General features: G+C 39.7%; 2 protein-coding genes across 3 annotated transcripts in view; both read left to right on the top strand.

Annotated features, from left to right (window-relative positions):
- Positions 1-3,327: 3,327 nt before the first annotated feature.
- The window catches only part of LOC143037852 (uncharacterized), a 143,388-nt gene continuing 132,422 nt past the window's right edge, over positions 3,328-14,293 (top strand). The window contains exons 1-2 of one of the 2 annotated variants that reach the window (XR_012967526.1): positions 3,328-3,630; positions 7,730-7,793. Coding sequence is in view for 1 of the 2 variants with exons in the window: in XM_076206435.1 (XP_076062550.1) it covers positions 7,733-7,793 (61 nt within the window). In the remaining variant the exon portion in view is untranslated. The remainder of the gene's footprint in view (positions 3,631-7,729; positions 7,794-14,293) is intronic. The other variant, XM_076206435.1, reaches the window with a different exon arrangement.
- LOC143034879 (uncharacterized) lies at positions 5,092-7,179 on the top strand. Its single transcript, XM_076201225.1, has 2 exons — positions 5,092-5,613; positions 7,120-7,179. Exons 1-2 carry the CDS (start codon positions 5,092-5,094, stop codon positions 7,177-7,179), a joined length of 582 nt encoding a protein of 193 aa, XP_076057340.1.

Raw genomic sequence — 14,293 nt, 5'->3', positions numbered from 1 at the left:
TTCTTTACTATGTATAGACACATATGATATACATTTTTCAATACAATGTAATATAATCATTCACTTTAATAAGTTTACAATTATGTAAGACGAGTAGAATTACCGGTATTTGTCAACGTTCTAGCACAGATATCATCATGAGAAACACAGTTTATTGAAACTTTTAGTTTATGATCGCAGACTTCTTCCAACACGTCGAAGGAAATCATTGACATCTGATATGCCATCGCGATGCTGCTCGCAAAGTATTTAGTTTATTCTGAAGCTGGACATGTTTACGCTTAACTCGTTTCTTTGTTTACTTAAAATTTAGAACACCAAAATGCCATTATTATTTTTTGAGCACCAACATAACTACTTTGGTCATTCTTTATTTATACTTTATTTACTTTTATTTATTTATTTATGGATGAATGAACAACATAAAAAAATCCTTTTGGTGCCAAATAAGTCGCTTAACGCACGAAACCTGTTTATTATCTAACTATACCTTTGCATTTATTTATGTATTCTATTTGTTATCTACATTATTATAGTTTTTATTTATTAATTTTTTATTATGATTTTTTCTCGCATCCGACCTAGATATGGGCCAAAAGGTCTCCTGTCGGCATGCTCCGCCTTTGTAATCCTTTGTAATCTCGCAACAATTATCGAACACGAGGCCCGAGTGCACCTAAACGCGTGAGACCGGGACATAATCCTGCCAGGGCGATATTCCTCAAGAAGGGGGAAGTCTCGGGTAGCAGTACTTTCGGTAATTGCGGTGTGGTTAGCACGTCAATCAGAGATAGGGACTAGGGTAAATGACAGGGCGTAATCGATGTGGTGAGCAATCGAGCGTGAATGTTCTCCATTCAGAATCTATCATATCTCTGCGGATAAAAACGTAACTTCTCTTTGATCATATTATATGGAAATTACACCTTTTAAAGAAAATAATTCAACTATATGCAGTCTATTACACTAAAAACACAATAGTGTTTCTAAATAGAGTGAAGTTTGATCCATACCACCCAGGCACGGATCCAGGATTGTTATTGGGGGGGGGGGCGATAAGCGATATCCGATACTTGAAACACGCCGAGAAACACCCCCAAGAATATAACAAATCTTAAATTCAAACTTGCCCAAGGTTATAGGTGTTGATGTACTTGGTGTATTGTGCAAAAATATTTGTTCCCTTTTTGCGCTTCCTGCAACAAACTACTATGGTTATACAAAAAAGCAACAGTTTATCCTCGAAGCACCCGTTCGTTACGCAAGAGTTGCACCAGTACCCAAGGGACATCTCACCGAGTTCTTGGAACATAGTTTGCGGAATATCTTGGCATTTGCGATGGTACCACTTTGAAAGCTACAATGGGATTTGAATATAACTGGTGCGTTATCCCAGTCCATTCTGTGGTCTTCTTGGTTGGCATGATGGAACACGGCGAAGTTGACGTCAATATTTAATGGAGTTTTTGTATTCCTTTTTCATGTATATACAAAATATGTATTTCTATTCAACTATGTACTTTTTGCATTGAATACGAAAGCGCTCTGCTTCGTTAGTTTCTTTTTTCAAGTGGTCTACTTTGCATAATACCATGTATGCAATATCATATTTCATAGCCTATAAATTTTGTATAGCGCATTTCAAATAAAATTTAATTAATTTTTTGTATTTAATTGTATGCAATATTTATGCAATCTTTGTATTATAAAGAAATAAACAACAATAGTTTTTAAAATAAAAAAAATCACTCTACCTTTATTCAAGTTAGTATGCAAATACGCCCCACATGTTCGAACCTCACAAGAAATTCTACAAGTATTATGTTTTTGGCCAACTTCATCAACCACGCTCAGCAGGGTTGCCAGGTTTTCTACAAGGAAAAATGCCAACTTCTGACAAAATGCTGCCAAAAACTGCCAAATTGTTTTTAAAACATGCCCCAAAAAATGCCAACCATTACATTTTCTAAGATTTTTTTTTTTGCATTTTGGTTTTACATGTGTAGTTAAAAATAATGTGTATAACTACAATTACAACATGAAAACTATTTTTTACGGTTGACTAGCCAATATAAAACAATACCACATGATATAACCAAGATCAAGTAGTTAAAAATAATGTGTATAACTACAATTACAATATAAAAATATTTTTTACTGTTGACTAGCCAATATAAAACAATGTCACATGATATGACCAAGATCAATTTATATCACTCATGTACACCATCATTTAATTCTAGTGGTACTGTAATAAACCACCATCCTCTGAAATAAATCGACTTTCAAGACTGTGTGTGAAAAGGAAAGAAAGATATGAACTTCCAAAATAAAATATATTATACTCCGTATTATGTGAGAAAGAAAAAATATTAATAACTAAAATAAAATGTATTACTCCATACATTACGTTTAAGTTCCTAAGTATAATTTTTAGTACCCTCTACAATAAATTAAACCAGTTTATTAAACAACCTCCTAGAGACTCTGACATACATGAATAAAAAATACATGTGACTTTTCTATTGTGTCTAAATATAATCAAAAGCATCATCAGATTTAGAAATGTTTGATGCACTACTCCGTTCTTACATATTTTCACTAAAGAAGAGCTGAAACATCCTTTGGCTAGGCACAAAATCTTTGCAACATTTCCCGCATGATATAACCAAGATAAATTTATATCATTCATATACATCATCATTTAATTCTTGATATAAGTAAAAGAGTGATCTCTAATCACGACCGGGTATTTAAAAACGCCCCCCAAAAATGCCAAATTCCCAAAAATGCCACCCAACAAATTTTCATGCCAAACACGGTAAAAACATTCCAAAAATACAAAATTTGGCATTAAAAACGCCAATCTGGCAGCTCTGACGCTCAGTGATGATCTGCATTCGCATAACATAGATGGCAGGCTACCGGTAACCACGAATCGTAGCTGGGGTCGGTAATTTTGCAGAGGATAAAAACGTTACTTCTCTTTGATCAAATTACATGAAAATCACACCTTTTAAAGAAAATAGTTCAAATAATGCAACCATATGCTAATTTGTTACGGTATATGTAGCTGTGGTCGGTCATACTGCAGAGACTAAAACATAACTTCTCTTTGGTGAAATTACATGAAAATCACACATTTTAAAGAAAAAAGTTTAAATAATTCAACTATATGCAACCATACATATATAGAAATGTGCATTTGAGCAAAACCCGTCCTTGTTTGGGTTTTGTTGTATTGTTCGGCTTTTCTCGGTTTTCTCGGCAATTAGTGAGACCGGGAGAGACATATATAATAAATATATACAATAATAATTAAGTAAGGAAAGGCTTGCCACATTTCACATGGAATCTGTCTACAGCTGACCACATCTAAAACAATGAAAATATGATAAAACAAAATAAAATATTTTACACAATAGTGTGATAAATGAAAAAAGAGACAGGGTCCTACGAGTGTAAATTTTTCCTTTGAATACACTAAGGTAAAATACACGTACTGAATGACTTATGTATAGTACAGAACACACACAAACTCGGATGTAACTACAACCCCTGCCGTACATGTAAACAAAACTGCAGAACGTGTTGACCTAGCCGTATTATGCTAGTTCAATCTTATCACAGGTATAGTTACATTAATGCGTGCATACTTTCTATACATTGTTTTGTAAATATTTTACAATAAACTATATGCTTGAGACGCATTGAAGTAAAGTAAGGTACAGATGTACTCATTAGTCATTGGATACGGTAGTGTAACAACTTAAACAAGTGTTTAAATTTTTACAGTATTTTTTACCAATTTTTTCACCATTTACCCATTTTGTAAACTGCACAGCCAGAAATTTAGCGTTGGTATTCATAGTAACTAGTTTTACTAAAGTAACTTGAACAATTTAATTTTTTCATTGTAATTTTACGTTATCTGCTGAAAACCGAACCCGGAACAGTCAAGGGTCTTTTATAGTAACTCATGCAGGTCCCTTCACCAAAAACAGCTTTCACTTCACAGGTGTTCAACTATGGAACTCACTGCCTGTGTCCATTAAGCAGTCAAATAGCAAGGTTACTTTCAAGAAAAAAGTCAAGTGCTACTTTATGTCTCGGCTATGGACCGAGAACCTATTCTGAAAAACAATCTTGATAACCAGAGCCTAAACTCCTTGAGACCAGTGTCAAACTTAACATTCCTCTCTAAGATAATAGAAAATGTAATATTGGATCAATGCTACATTTACAGAGGGTGCAAGCAATTCCTGACAATCAATCAGCCCATAGACAATTATATTCAACGGAAGCTGCCTTATGTTCAGTGGTGAACAGTCTGCTTGTGTCGATGGATAATAAGAAATGTAATATGTTGATTTTATTAGATTTGAGCATTGCTTTTGACACGGTAGAACATGACTTATTACTAAGAGATTGCAGAAATATCGGCATAGTAGGTGATACCCTGGATTACATAGTTACCTTACTGGAAGAACATACAGACGCTTCTCTACTTACGTTCATTCGTTTTACGTTTTTTCAATTTTACGTTTGAACTGACTGTAAATTTTTTTTTTTTTTTTTTGAGTGAATTTTTTAGTTTAGCACGCTCTCCGTAGTTCAAACAATACTTATGCATGATGCTGCGTCCATTGTTTACATGGCACAAACGACAGACTGAACGTAGCTTGCCTCCTCCTCCCCTCCTCCTCCACCATCTCAATTTATGTTGCTTGAATTTAATTTATTTGAAATCAATGTTATTATTTTACAATGTTATGTGTATAATTAATTATTTAGGGATGTTTTATAAGATATGGTAATAGAATTTACGGATGTATAGTACTGTAACAACTTACGTTCATTTTCAACTTACATTCGGCCATTTGGAACGTAACTAAAACGTAAGTTGAGGAGCGTCTGTATTGTGTTCAAATTGGGGAAGTGTGTTCAGAGAAGAAATATCTAAGGAGAGGTGTTCCACAAGGTAACGTGCTAGGACCAATTTTGTTCTTTATATACACTGCCGAACTTGCATATTTACTACAACGACATGATGTTAATTTCAAGCTATATGCTAATGACACGCAAATATACATGGCACTAGACAATGTAGAGCACACGAACAGGAAACTAAGTAATATTATGGAAGAAGTGAGTGACTGGATGTTTTCTAAACATTTAAAATTAAATGAGGACAAAACTGAATGCTTGATTGTGGGAAAGAACAATGATTTGAGGAAGCTGAACGTCTCTATGCTACATATAAATAACAAGCGGGTCAATGTGAATTACAACGTAAAAGACCTTGGAGTGATTCTTGGTTGCAATCTTAAATTCAAAGAGCAGATACAAAATGTAGTGAAGATAGGGAACTACCACTTAAGAAATGTTGCCATTCTCAGGAAGTATTTAGATAGCAAAACTGTTAAGATGTTGGTGCATAACCATGTTATAAGTATGCTTGACTACTGTAGCTCCCTGTATTATGGCATACTGAACTATCTTCTAAGAAAGCTACAACTGACTATGAACAGAGCCGCGCGGCTTATAAAAGGTCTAACATCCAGAGAGAGAATTACACCTGCACTCATTGAGTTACATTGGCTACCTATCAAGGTATGCATTATATATAAAATATGTATTATGACCTATCAAGCACTACATACTAACAAACCAGAATACATTAGAAGTTTACTACATGATGCTCGAGCGCATACTACCATGTCACTAAGACACTATACAGAGACTCATAGACTTTATGAACCTAGGGTGAACCTGGAACTAGGTTTTAGAGCATTTGAGAAATGTGCTCCCCGACTCTACAGTAGTCTACCACAACATGTGAAGAACAGTACAAACTTAGAAACCTTCAAGAAGACTATGAAAACCCTTCTGTTCACTCTATCCTACGACATGACAAATAAGAGCATGCAGAATGAATTTCGATGCTAGCAATTCATAAATGCTGGCGGCCTTGCAGAGAGCTGCTTCTAAAGTGGCTGAGCGAGGCCTGAAAACATCACTACAGATACAGATACAGAACAACAGCCTTGATTTTATGTACTACTAGCCTAGTGAGGGGTACCTGACTCCATGAGTAATACCATCCAAATCTGCATTTACTCATAACTGTCTGTTCTGACCTCCCCTCTTTTTCCTTCAGAGGTTTAGTTTAGTATAACAATGTTTGATGTCACAAATTGGTTTCCACCTTTGTTTTGGCCTTTGCTAGTCGTAGTATGTGTTGAATAATGCTTATTTTTTATTATTTAGTCCATTTAGACTGAGGTATTGAAATTGATTGAGACGGATTCTGGTGGTTATTTCTTTACATATGGCATGAATTTTGGGAGTTTTGAAATTTTGTGTCCTATAATCTCTGTGAATGTTTGAAGTCAGGTGTATATTTAGGGAGAGAGGGGGGTCACCGATTAAGAGAAGTGGCCTTGTTATGGATTTACTGTGTCTTGCTGCATTGCTTCTGACCCAGAACAGTGGGCAGGATACAGGGATTACCTGTCATCCACAATTAAGAAAGTAAGATGAGAGGGAGGGAAGGGTGGTGGATGGGAGTGAAATGGGTGGGAATGGGTGTGTGCCTTTTGACTTGGCTACCTCCCGTATAAGAACATGAGAACATAAGAATGAAGGCCTACACTAGGCAGTACCATGTCCATTACCACCTGCCATCCCAATCCACAAAGTTGTCTAACAGTTTCTTAAAACAACTGATAGTTTCAGTGCTCACTACATGGTTACTAAGTCTGTTCCATTCATTGACCACTCAAGTAGTAAACCAATTCTTGCCTATTTCCTTCTTAAATCTAAATTTGTCCAGTTTAAATCCATTACTGTGAGTCCTGCCCTGTTGTCTTAAGGGGGAAAGAGCCCTTGGTATATAGATAATAGATGTTTTTTGATGGTGTGTTTTTGTGTGTACGAGTTATTGAATGATGGATAGAATTCCAGCTTTCTGTGTACTGGTTTGTTTTGATAAGAAGTGCATCTGAAGTGGATTCATGAGTGGCATGTTGTATTTGATGGATGTGTGAAAAATCTACTGGTTTTGTACATGTTAGGTATGTGCATGGGTCTTGATTGGGTTCTGTGTCTTGTTATTAGGTGCAAGAGGGCAAGCACACAGATGATACTGAAAACACTAACAACAATGGTGGGTACTGACCTTTTTATGCGAAAAAACAGGAATAACGGGGAGATCATTGGTGAAACTTGAAATTGTAATAATTATTATTTCTTGAATAAGTATGATAATATGTTTACATTATAAAATGAACTACTTGGTTAGTTTGGCAGAAGTATAAGACTTTATTTTACCCTTATTTTACTACTTTTTTCAATCGGCAAACATGTTCCACTGTAGTTTTTAAGCTCTTGTTTCCTTCATTTCTGCAATGGTATAGGAAATGATAATGGATTCTTAAGAAATGTGTCACTTATATGACATACATATCCCTTACATGGGAGGTAGCCAAAGTCAAAAAGCATAAATCCATTTCCACCTATTTCATCCCCACAAACTCCACTCCCATTCACCACCCTTCCCTCCCTCTTTTCTTGTCTCCTCCTGGATGATGGGTCATCCATTGCCCTGAATTAGAAGCAAGGCAACAAGACACAGCACATCCACAGTAAGGCTGCTTCATTTAATCAGGGACCCCCCTCTCCATCCCATCATTAGATAGTCATATTAACAGTTGCTATTATATTTCAGAGAATGGCTCAGCTGCAGGCCACAAGATGCATAGTAGCATCATTGAAAAAGTCATCCAGTTTAGGTAAGATTGTTGATTTCATGGTACTGTACATATATTTCATTTGGTGCATTAAATTGAACTAAACATTCATTTGTCAACAAAAATTAACTTTGTTGTATGATTGCTTGTACATTTGCCCCTTGATATATATAAAGGTTAGGTACCTGTGTGTGTTGAAGATTTCTATATTTTTGCTGCACCAAAGAAAAAAAAATCCTGCCCCCCCCCCCCAGTTCTTTATTGTAAAGAAAAACAATAATAAATACACTCAAACATCGTTTTTCCGGATTAATTGGCGTAGCTACCTGTCCGGATAATGAAAAAATCCGGATATTGAAAATGTTTTTTAGTCCAAAATACAGTTATAAACCCAAATTCACCCTTCAACTAACCTTAACGCATAGTGGAACATAACACAATGGCTTTCACCCCGTGACCAGCGTCGTTTATATACCCAGCTGTGCGCCATCTGGTGTTTACATTTCAAACTACTGTAACTCGGTATCGTTCGCTTCGCGTACGTGGCAGTTTTTTGTTTTTTCGGGCAGCTAAATATTATTCTCGAAAATAATATTTAGCTGCCCAGCTGCTTCAAAACGTCCAATTTTTGCCGCACTGTTAGAGCAACTCACCTTTGTTTCACGACTTTATTAGGCATGATGACACAGGTGTATTTGTAGTACTGTATTGTAGTGTACTGTAAATAGATGTTGTATGGCCTTCACCCCACGACTAGCGTCGTTTATATACCCGGCCGCGTGCCATCTGGTGTTTACATTTCAAACTACTGTAACTCGGTATCGTTCGCCTCGTGTACGTGGCGGTTTTTTGTTTTTTCTGGCAGCTAAATATTATTTTCGAAAATAATATTTAGCTGCCCAGCTGCTTCAAAACGTCCGGATAAACCGAAATCCAGATATGTGAAGGCCGGATAAACGAGGTTTGAATGTAGTACAGTACAGTAACACTACACTGTAAAATTGGATGGTGTTGGTGGCATAATCTGAAGGATGCTGGTCTTACATTTGCTTTGTTATGGGTTCAAATCCCATACTTCTCTCCACTTCCCTGTAATGACTGTTACCTGCCCCAACAGTCCAAGCACTTATGGCAAAGGTATCAGAGATGTCATAGGTGTAGGGGTAGCAGCACTGATAGATACAAGTTCCTTAACTGTAGTCTTGAAACACTGATATATAGACTTAGCCTTCTGGATAATGTTAAAGTCTACTACTTTGCCTTTCTGGAATTCTCCATCTTCATAATTGCCTTGTCCCTCACTTAGCTTGCATACTTAGCATTGCATGGAACACAGTTACATAGAGTAGCATAGATATTTTCTTCCTCTTGATGGTGCCTATGGAGCTTTCGCTCACAAAGAACATTTACCCCACAGCAGTGAGACATTCCTTCATGTAACCTCAGCTTAGTTTCCAACAGTCTGCAAAACTAACATAGATGCTTCACACACTATGCAAGATATACCATTGAGAATAGTAACAAGTGCACCAAAACTTGCACTCATACATACATACATACATACCAAGGCTTTTTCCCCCTTACAAGGGAGGTAGCCAAAAAGGGAAAGGCATAAAATCACTTCCACCCATTCCACCCCTGAATACACTCCACACCCCTCCACCCTCCCTCCCATCTGAGCACCTCCTGGATGACGGGTCATCCCTGCACCCTGTCCACTGCCCTGGGTCAGAAGCAGTGTTGCAAGACACAGCACATCCACAGCAAACCCGCTTCATTAAATCGGCGACCCCCCTCTCCGTCCCCCCATTGCATAAAAGGAGAGGACGGGGAGAAATCCCTTCGGACTGCGTCAATTTTGCTCACACATACTACCTCACCCCCCATCCCCCCACCCATTCCACCTCATGCAATCACATCATCATCCATATACATTAGGGTGGCACTGAAAAAATTATTTTCGATTTTTCTTGCTGCCTTTCACCAAGTTGTTTGTATAGTTGAAAAAATATTTCTTGCAAAATTTGAGTGAAATCGGTTAATATTTAGAACTGCCGCATCGATGTTGAAGTTTCGAGAATTGGTTATAAGGAAAGAAAAAGAGAAAACATCGGATAGAAAATTTGAACTAACTGAAACGGTCAATTTCTCTTCAAAAACAGAACAAATACAGAACAAAAAACAGAAGAAAGTCTCATCATTGATCAATCAGCACTTCACTTGGAGGGATTTTCCTTCCGATGTTGCTCAACTACTTGAAGGATGAACTGATGCTGAGACTCATCTCTGGTCAACTGCAAATTGAAATCCTGCATCAAAGCGACACCTCTCTCGGCACGATCATTGATGACTCCAAGAGCTTTGGCACGTCGTTGACCAAGAAGGTATTGCGTATCATTTTTCCAGTCTTCCACCGGGAGTTCCAGGAACTTTCGACCACATCCAAGTCGATCGAGAAGGGAACTCGCAGGCGTTGCAAAGTCTGAGAGCCTCTTGGACGTTGCTCCAGAAGGGTTCAACTTGATTCGTTTAGGGGGTTGCTTTCCTCCTTCCGCACCAACTTCCTTCATGGCTTTCGCAAGTTCTTCAGGAACCGTCTCTGGCGTTTCAAAATCAAAGAGAGCCAGGCCCACAAGGTGCTCGCTGAGGTACCAAAGGTGCCTTCCAAAGGTTCCAACAACGGCTTTTGAAAGCCCTTTGTCAACATCCTCATACTTCACGAGAGACTGGTAAAATCGAAGGTCTCTTGCTGGAGCTGCCGTAGCCTCTACAGCCGAGTACCATGCTGGCACATACAGAAACAGCACGAAGTTGATGAATCTTTTTAGTCCTTTTCTTTCTGAACTAGTGAGCTGGAACTGGTCCCTCAGAACCCAAATCTTCATTCCGTAGATCAGCGTCGCCATCCATCTGGCTCGGTGTAACGCTCCAGGGCGACGAAGATGTACCCCTCGAGGAGGCAAGCCTCCCAAAGTGATGATAGAGAGTTCCAGCAGTTCCTTGTAGTCATCACGCGGTTGACTTTTGGTGAGATGTCGACCAAAGAGCTCCAGAAATTCCTTTCGCTTTTCGAGAAGAGGGGCAACAATCTCCTCGTCGAGAAGAGGGCGAACGTCTTCTGATGTCGTTGCCAGGAACATCCATTGGTTCTTGAATCTTGAGAATAGAACTATCTCAGGTCCCGTCGACGGTCCCATACATTCTGTGAAGGCTTTCATTGCAACGAGTTCATGCATGTGATGTCGGCACGCAAGATTGAGAAGCTGTCGTCCAAGCGCTTGCTCTAGAAGGATGCACGTTCCTCCAATGATCCCCGTGTTCGAAGCCGTGGTATCGAAGCCGAGCCCAATTACACGGTCTTCAAGGCCCCAGTCCTGTAAAGCTTCCATCACAGCGTCAGCCTGGGCTTTTCCGGTTCCAGACGGGAGCATAGGTACACCAAGAAGCTTGTCCACTCCATCTCCCGAGACCAAGATGGCTAAGCGATCCACAACTCCGCCAGTGACATGTGGAACGATTTTTCCGTCCCAGTGGACAATCAGTGGAGTGTCTGGAGAGAAGTTCTTTTTTATCTCTTCTGCCAACAAAGCTCGATGGGACCTTCGGGATCGACGGATAGACTCTCGATTCAGTGCGAGTGTTGCTTTATCATGTCCCAGACTGGAGACAGTTGCTTCTACCAGATGAACAGCACCCCGATTGCTTGTTTTCGATGTGGCAGTTCTTAATATGCACCGATTAAGCTGAAAATTTACGTAACTTATTTTCGTATGAATACCTATGATCCCACAAAGGGCCGTATGAAAATTCCAACTTTTAAAAATTACCCCCATGTTCAGTGCCACCCTAATATACAACCATTCTCCATTCACCCCTGTCTTCTGTCCTCTCCCGTCCTTCCTCAACAGACATTCCCCTCTTCCCCAAAGCCCCCTTCACCCCATCCATCCACCTCATCCTAGGACGTCCCCTCATGTTCACTCCCTCCACATCTGCCTTCCATACCTCTTTTACTGGTCTTTCTTCACTCATTCTTTCCATGTGTCCAAACCATCCTAATATTCTTTCATCAACCCTATCTCCCAGCTCCTTTTCCACCCCTGTTCTCCTCACCTCCTCATTTCTCACTCTATCTAGCCTAGTAACCCCCATCAAACTTCTCAGACACCTCATCTCAAACACATTCAAACTCCTTCTCTCTTCTTCTCTTATGTTCCATGTTTCTGCCCCATACAGTGCTGTTGGCACAATCACTCCTTCATACAGTCTCCTCTTCGCATCCATTCCCAAATGTCTATTCCTCATTACACTCTTTAATCCACCAAGGCATTTACTCGCTTCTCTCAATCTACATTATACCTCCACTTTCACTCCACTTTTCCCTGCCACATTTGCACCCAAGTATCTAAAACTATCCACTTCCTCCAGTCGCTCTCCCTTAATGCTCACTTCCAGTCTACTGCCACTTTCACCCCTTGTACATCTCATCAACTTACTTTTACCCACATTTATCTTTAGCTTTCTTCTATCACATACTCTCCCAAACTCTGCCACCAACTTCCTCAATCCCTCCTCCGTTCCTGCCACAAGCGCAATGTCGTCCGCAAACAACAGCTGGCTCACCTCGCACTTTTCTCCATTTTCTTGAACCATCTCCAATCCCTGACCCACTACCCTTGCATTTACCTCTCGCACCACCCCATCCATGTATAAGTTGAACAGCCAGGGCGACATAGCGCACCCCTGACGAAGTCCCACCTTTACCTTGAACCACTCACTCTCTCCATTTCCAATCCTGACACAAGCTCTACTACTCTCATAAAAACTCTTGACAGCTCCCAGAAGCTTTCCTCCTATCCCGTATATCTGCATAACCTCCCACAGTGCTTTTCTGTCTACCCTATCATAAGCCTTTTCCAGATCCATAAAAGCCCAAAAAACATCCTTCCCCTTTCCTATAGCTTTCTCACATATCTGTCTTACCACAAAAATCTGATCTACACAACCTTTACCCGTCCTAAATCCACACTGTTCCTCACCAATTACTCCTTCTGTTCCTCTTCTAATCCTCTCAATCAAGATCCTCCCATAAGCCTTCCCAACTACACTTAACAAGCTAATCCCTCTGAAACTACTACATTCACACTTGTCCCCTTTTCCCTTGTAAAGTGGAACTATACAGGCACTCCTCCAGTCCTCCGGCACTCTACCCGCTCTCCAGCAAACATTAAATAACCTCACCAGCCAGTCCACCATCACTGTACCTCCTTTTTTTAGACATTCTGCATGGCATCCATCCAGACCAGGTGCCTTACCTGCTTTCATCATCTTAACAACTGCCTTCACTTCATCCTTATTTCTCCTCCATTTTCCTCACTCATCACAGTCATTTTCTTAGCATTTCCACTGCAACTATCTCTCCCAATCCTCCTTCACATTTAGCAACTCCCTAAAATATTCTGCCCATCTTCCCCTTACTGCCTTCTCTTGCATTATCATCTCTCCATCTGCACCTTTTACCTTTTCTTCTCTACTTGATTTGCCTCCTCTTCCTCTCTTAATTTCTTTCCAAAACATCTTTTTATTACTTTCAAAATTATCTGTCATACTCTTACCCCACTTCACATCTGCTCTCCTCTTTGCCTCTTTTACCTTTTGCTTTACTTCTCTTTTCTTTTCTTTGTACCTCTCATATGACTCCCTCATCCTATTTTGTAACCAATCTGTGAAAGCTCGCTTCTTCTCTTCTACAACCTTCTTTGTTTCCTCATCCCACCATTCACTACCCTTTTTTCTATTTCCTCCTGTCCTTCTTGTTCCACACACCATCTTTGCACACTTTGTGACTCCCTCCTTGAACCATCCCCATTCCTCCTCCACACCTAGCTCTACTCTATCCTTCACTCCCTCCCACTCCTTCAGCTTCTTCTTGTACTCCTTCTCCTTTTCCTTTTCATTTAAAGAGTTCACTCTAAGCACCTCCCTACCTTTTGTCCCTTTCCTCTTCCTCCATCTATCCTCCACTCTCAACTTACCTTCCACCAAAAAATGATCTGATATTCCCCCACCCTCTCCCTTTTGAACATATACATCCTTAACTCTTCCTATCATAGTCCTATTTACCACTACATAATCCATCAACGCTCTATCCACCACCCTTCCATCCACCACCCTCTCCCATGTGTACTTATGCTTGACTTTCTTCCGAAACACTGTAATTGCTATCATCAACTCTCTAGACACATTTCCACCATCAACTCTCCACTACGATTCTTTCCTGGAACTCCACATTTCCCAACCACTCCATCAATTGGACCATTTCCTACCCTAGCATTAACCCCTTCCATACGGTGCCGCCTACGTAGGCGTCATGAGGAGCAAGTGGATTCGCGACGCTGCCATATCGGCGTCTTGATTATATTTATTTTAGTCGCCCCTGTGTTTTTACATTCTCCCAAATGTGCCCTGAATCCCATTCTCTGTGGTTTTCAAAATTCGCGGGTGAAAGAGAGAACGATCGATATAAGCGGTGACTATATTTT

Source organism: Oratosquilla oratoria, chromosome 2, assembly GCF_046742065.1.
Source record: "Oratosquilla oratoria isolate Oo_2021 chromosome 2, ASM4674206v1, whole genome shotgun sequence".
Classification (NCBI taxonomy): Eukaryota; Metazoa; Arthropoda; class Malacostraca; order Stomatopoda; family Squillidae; genus Oratosquilla; species Oratosquilla oratoria.
The sequence above is the reverse complement of the archived record's forward strand: the minus strand, read 5'-3'. Positions and strand labels throughout refer to the sequence as shown.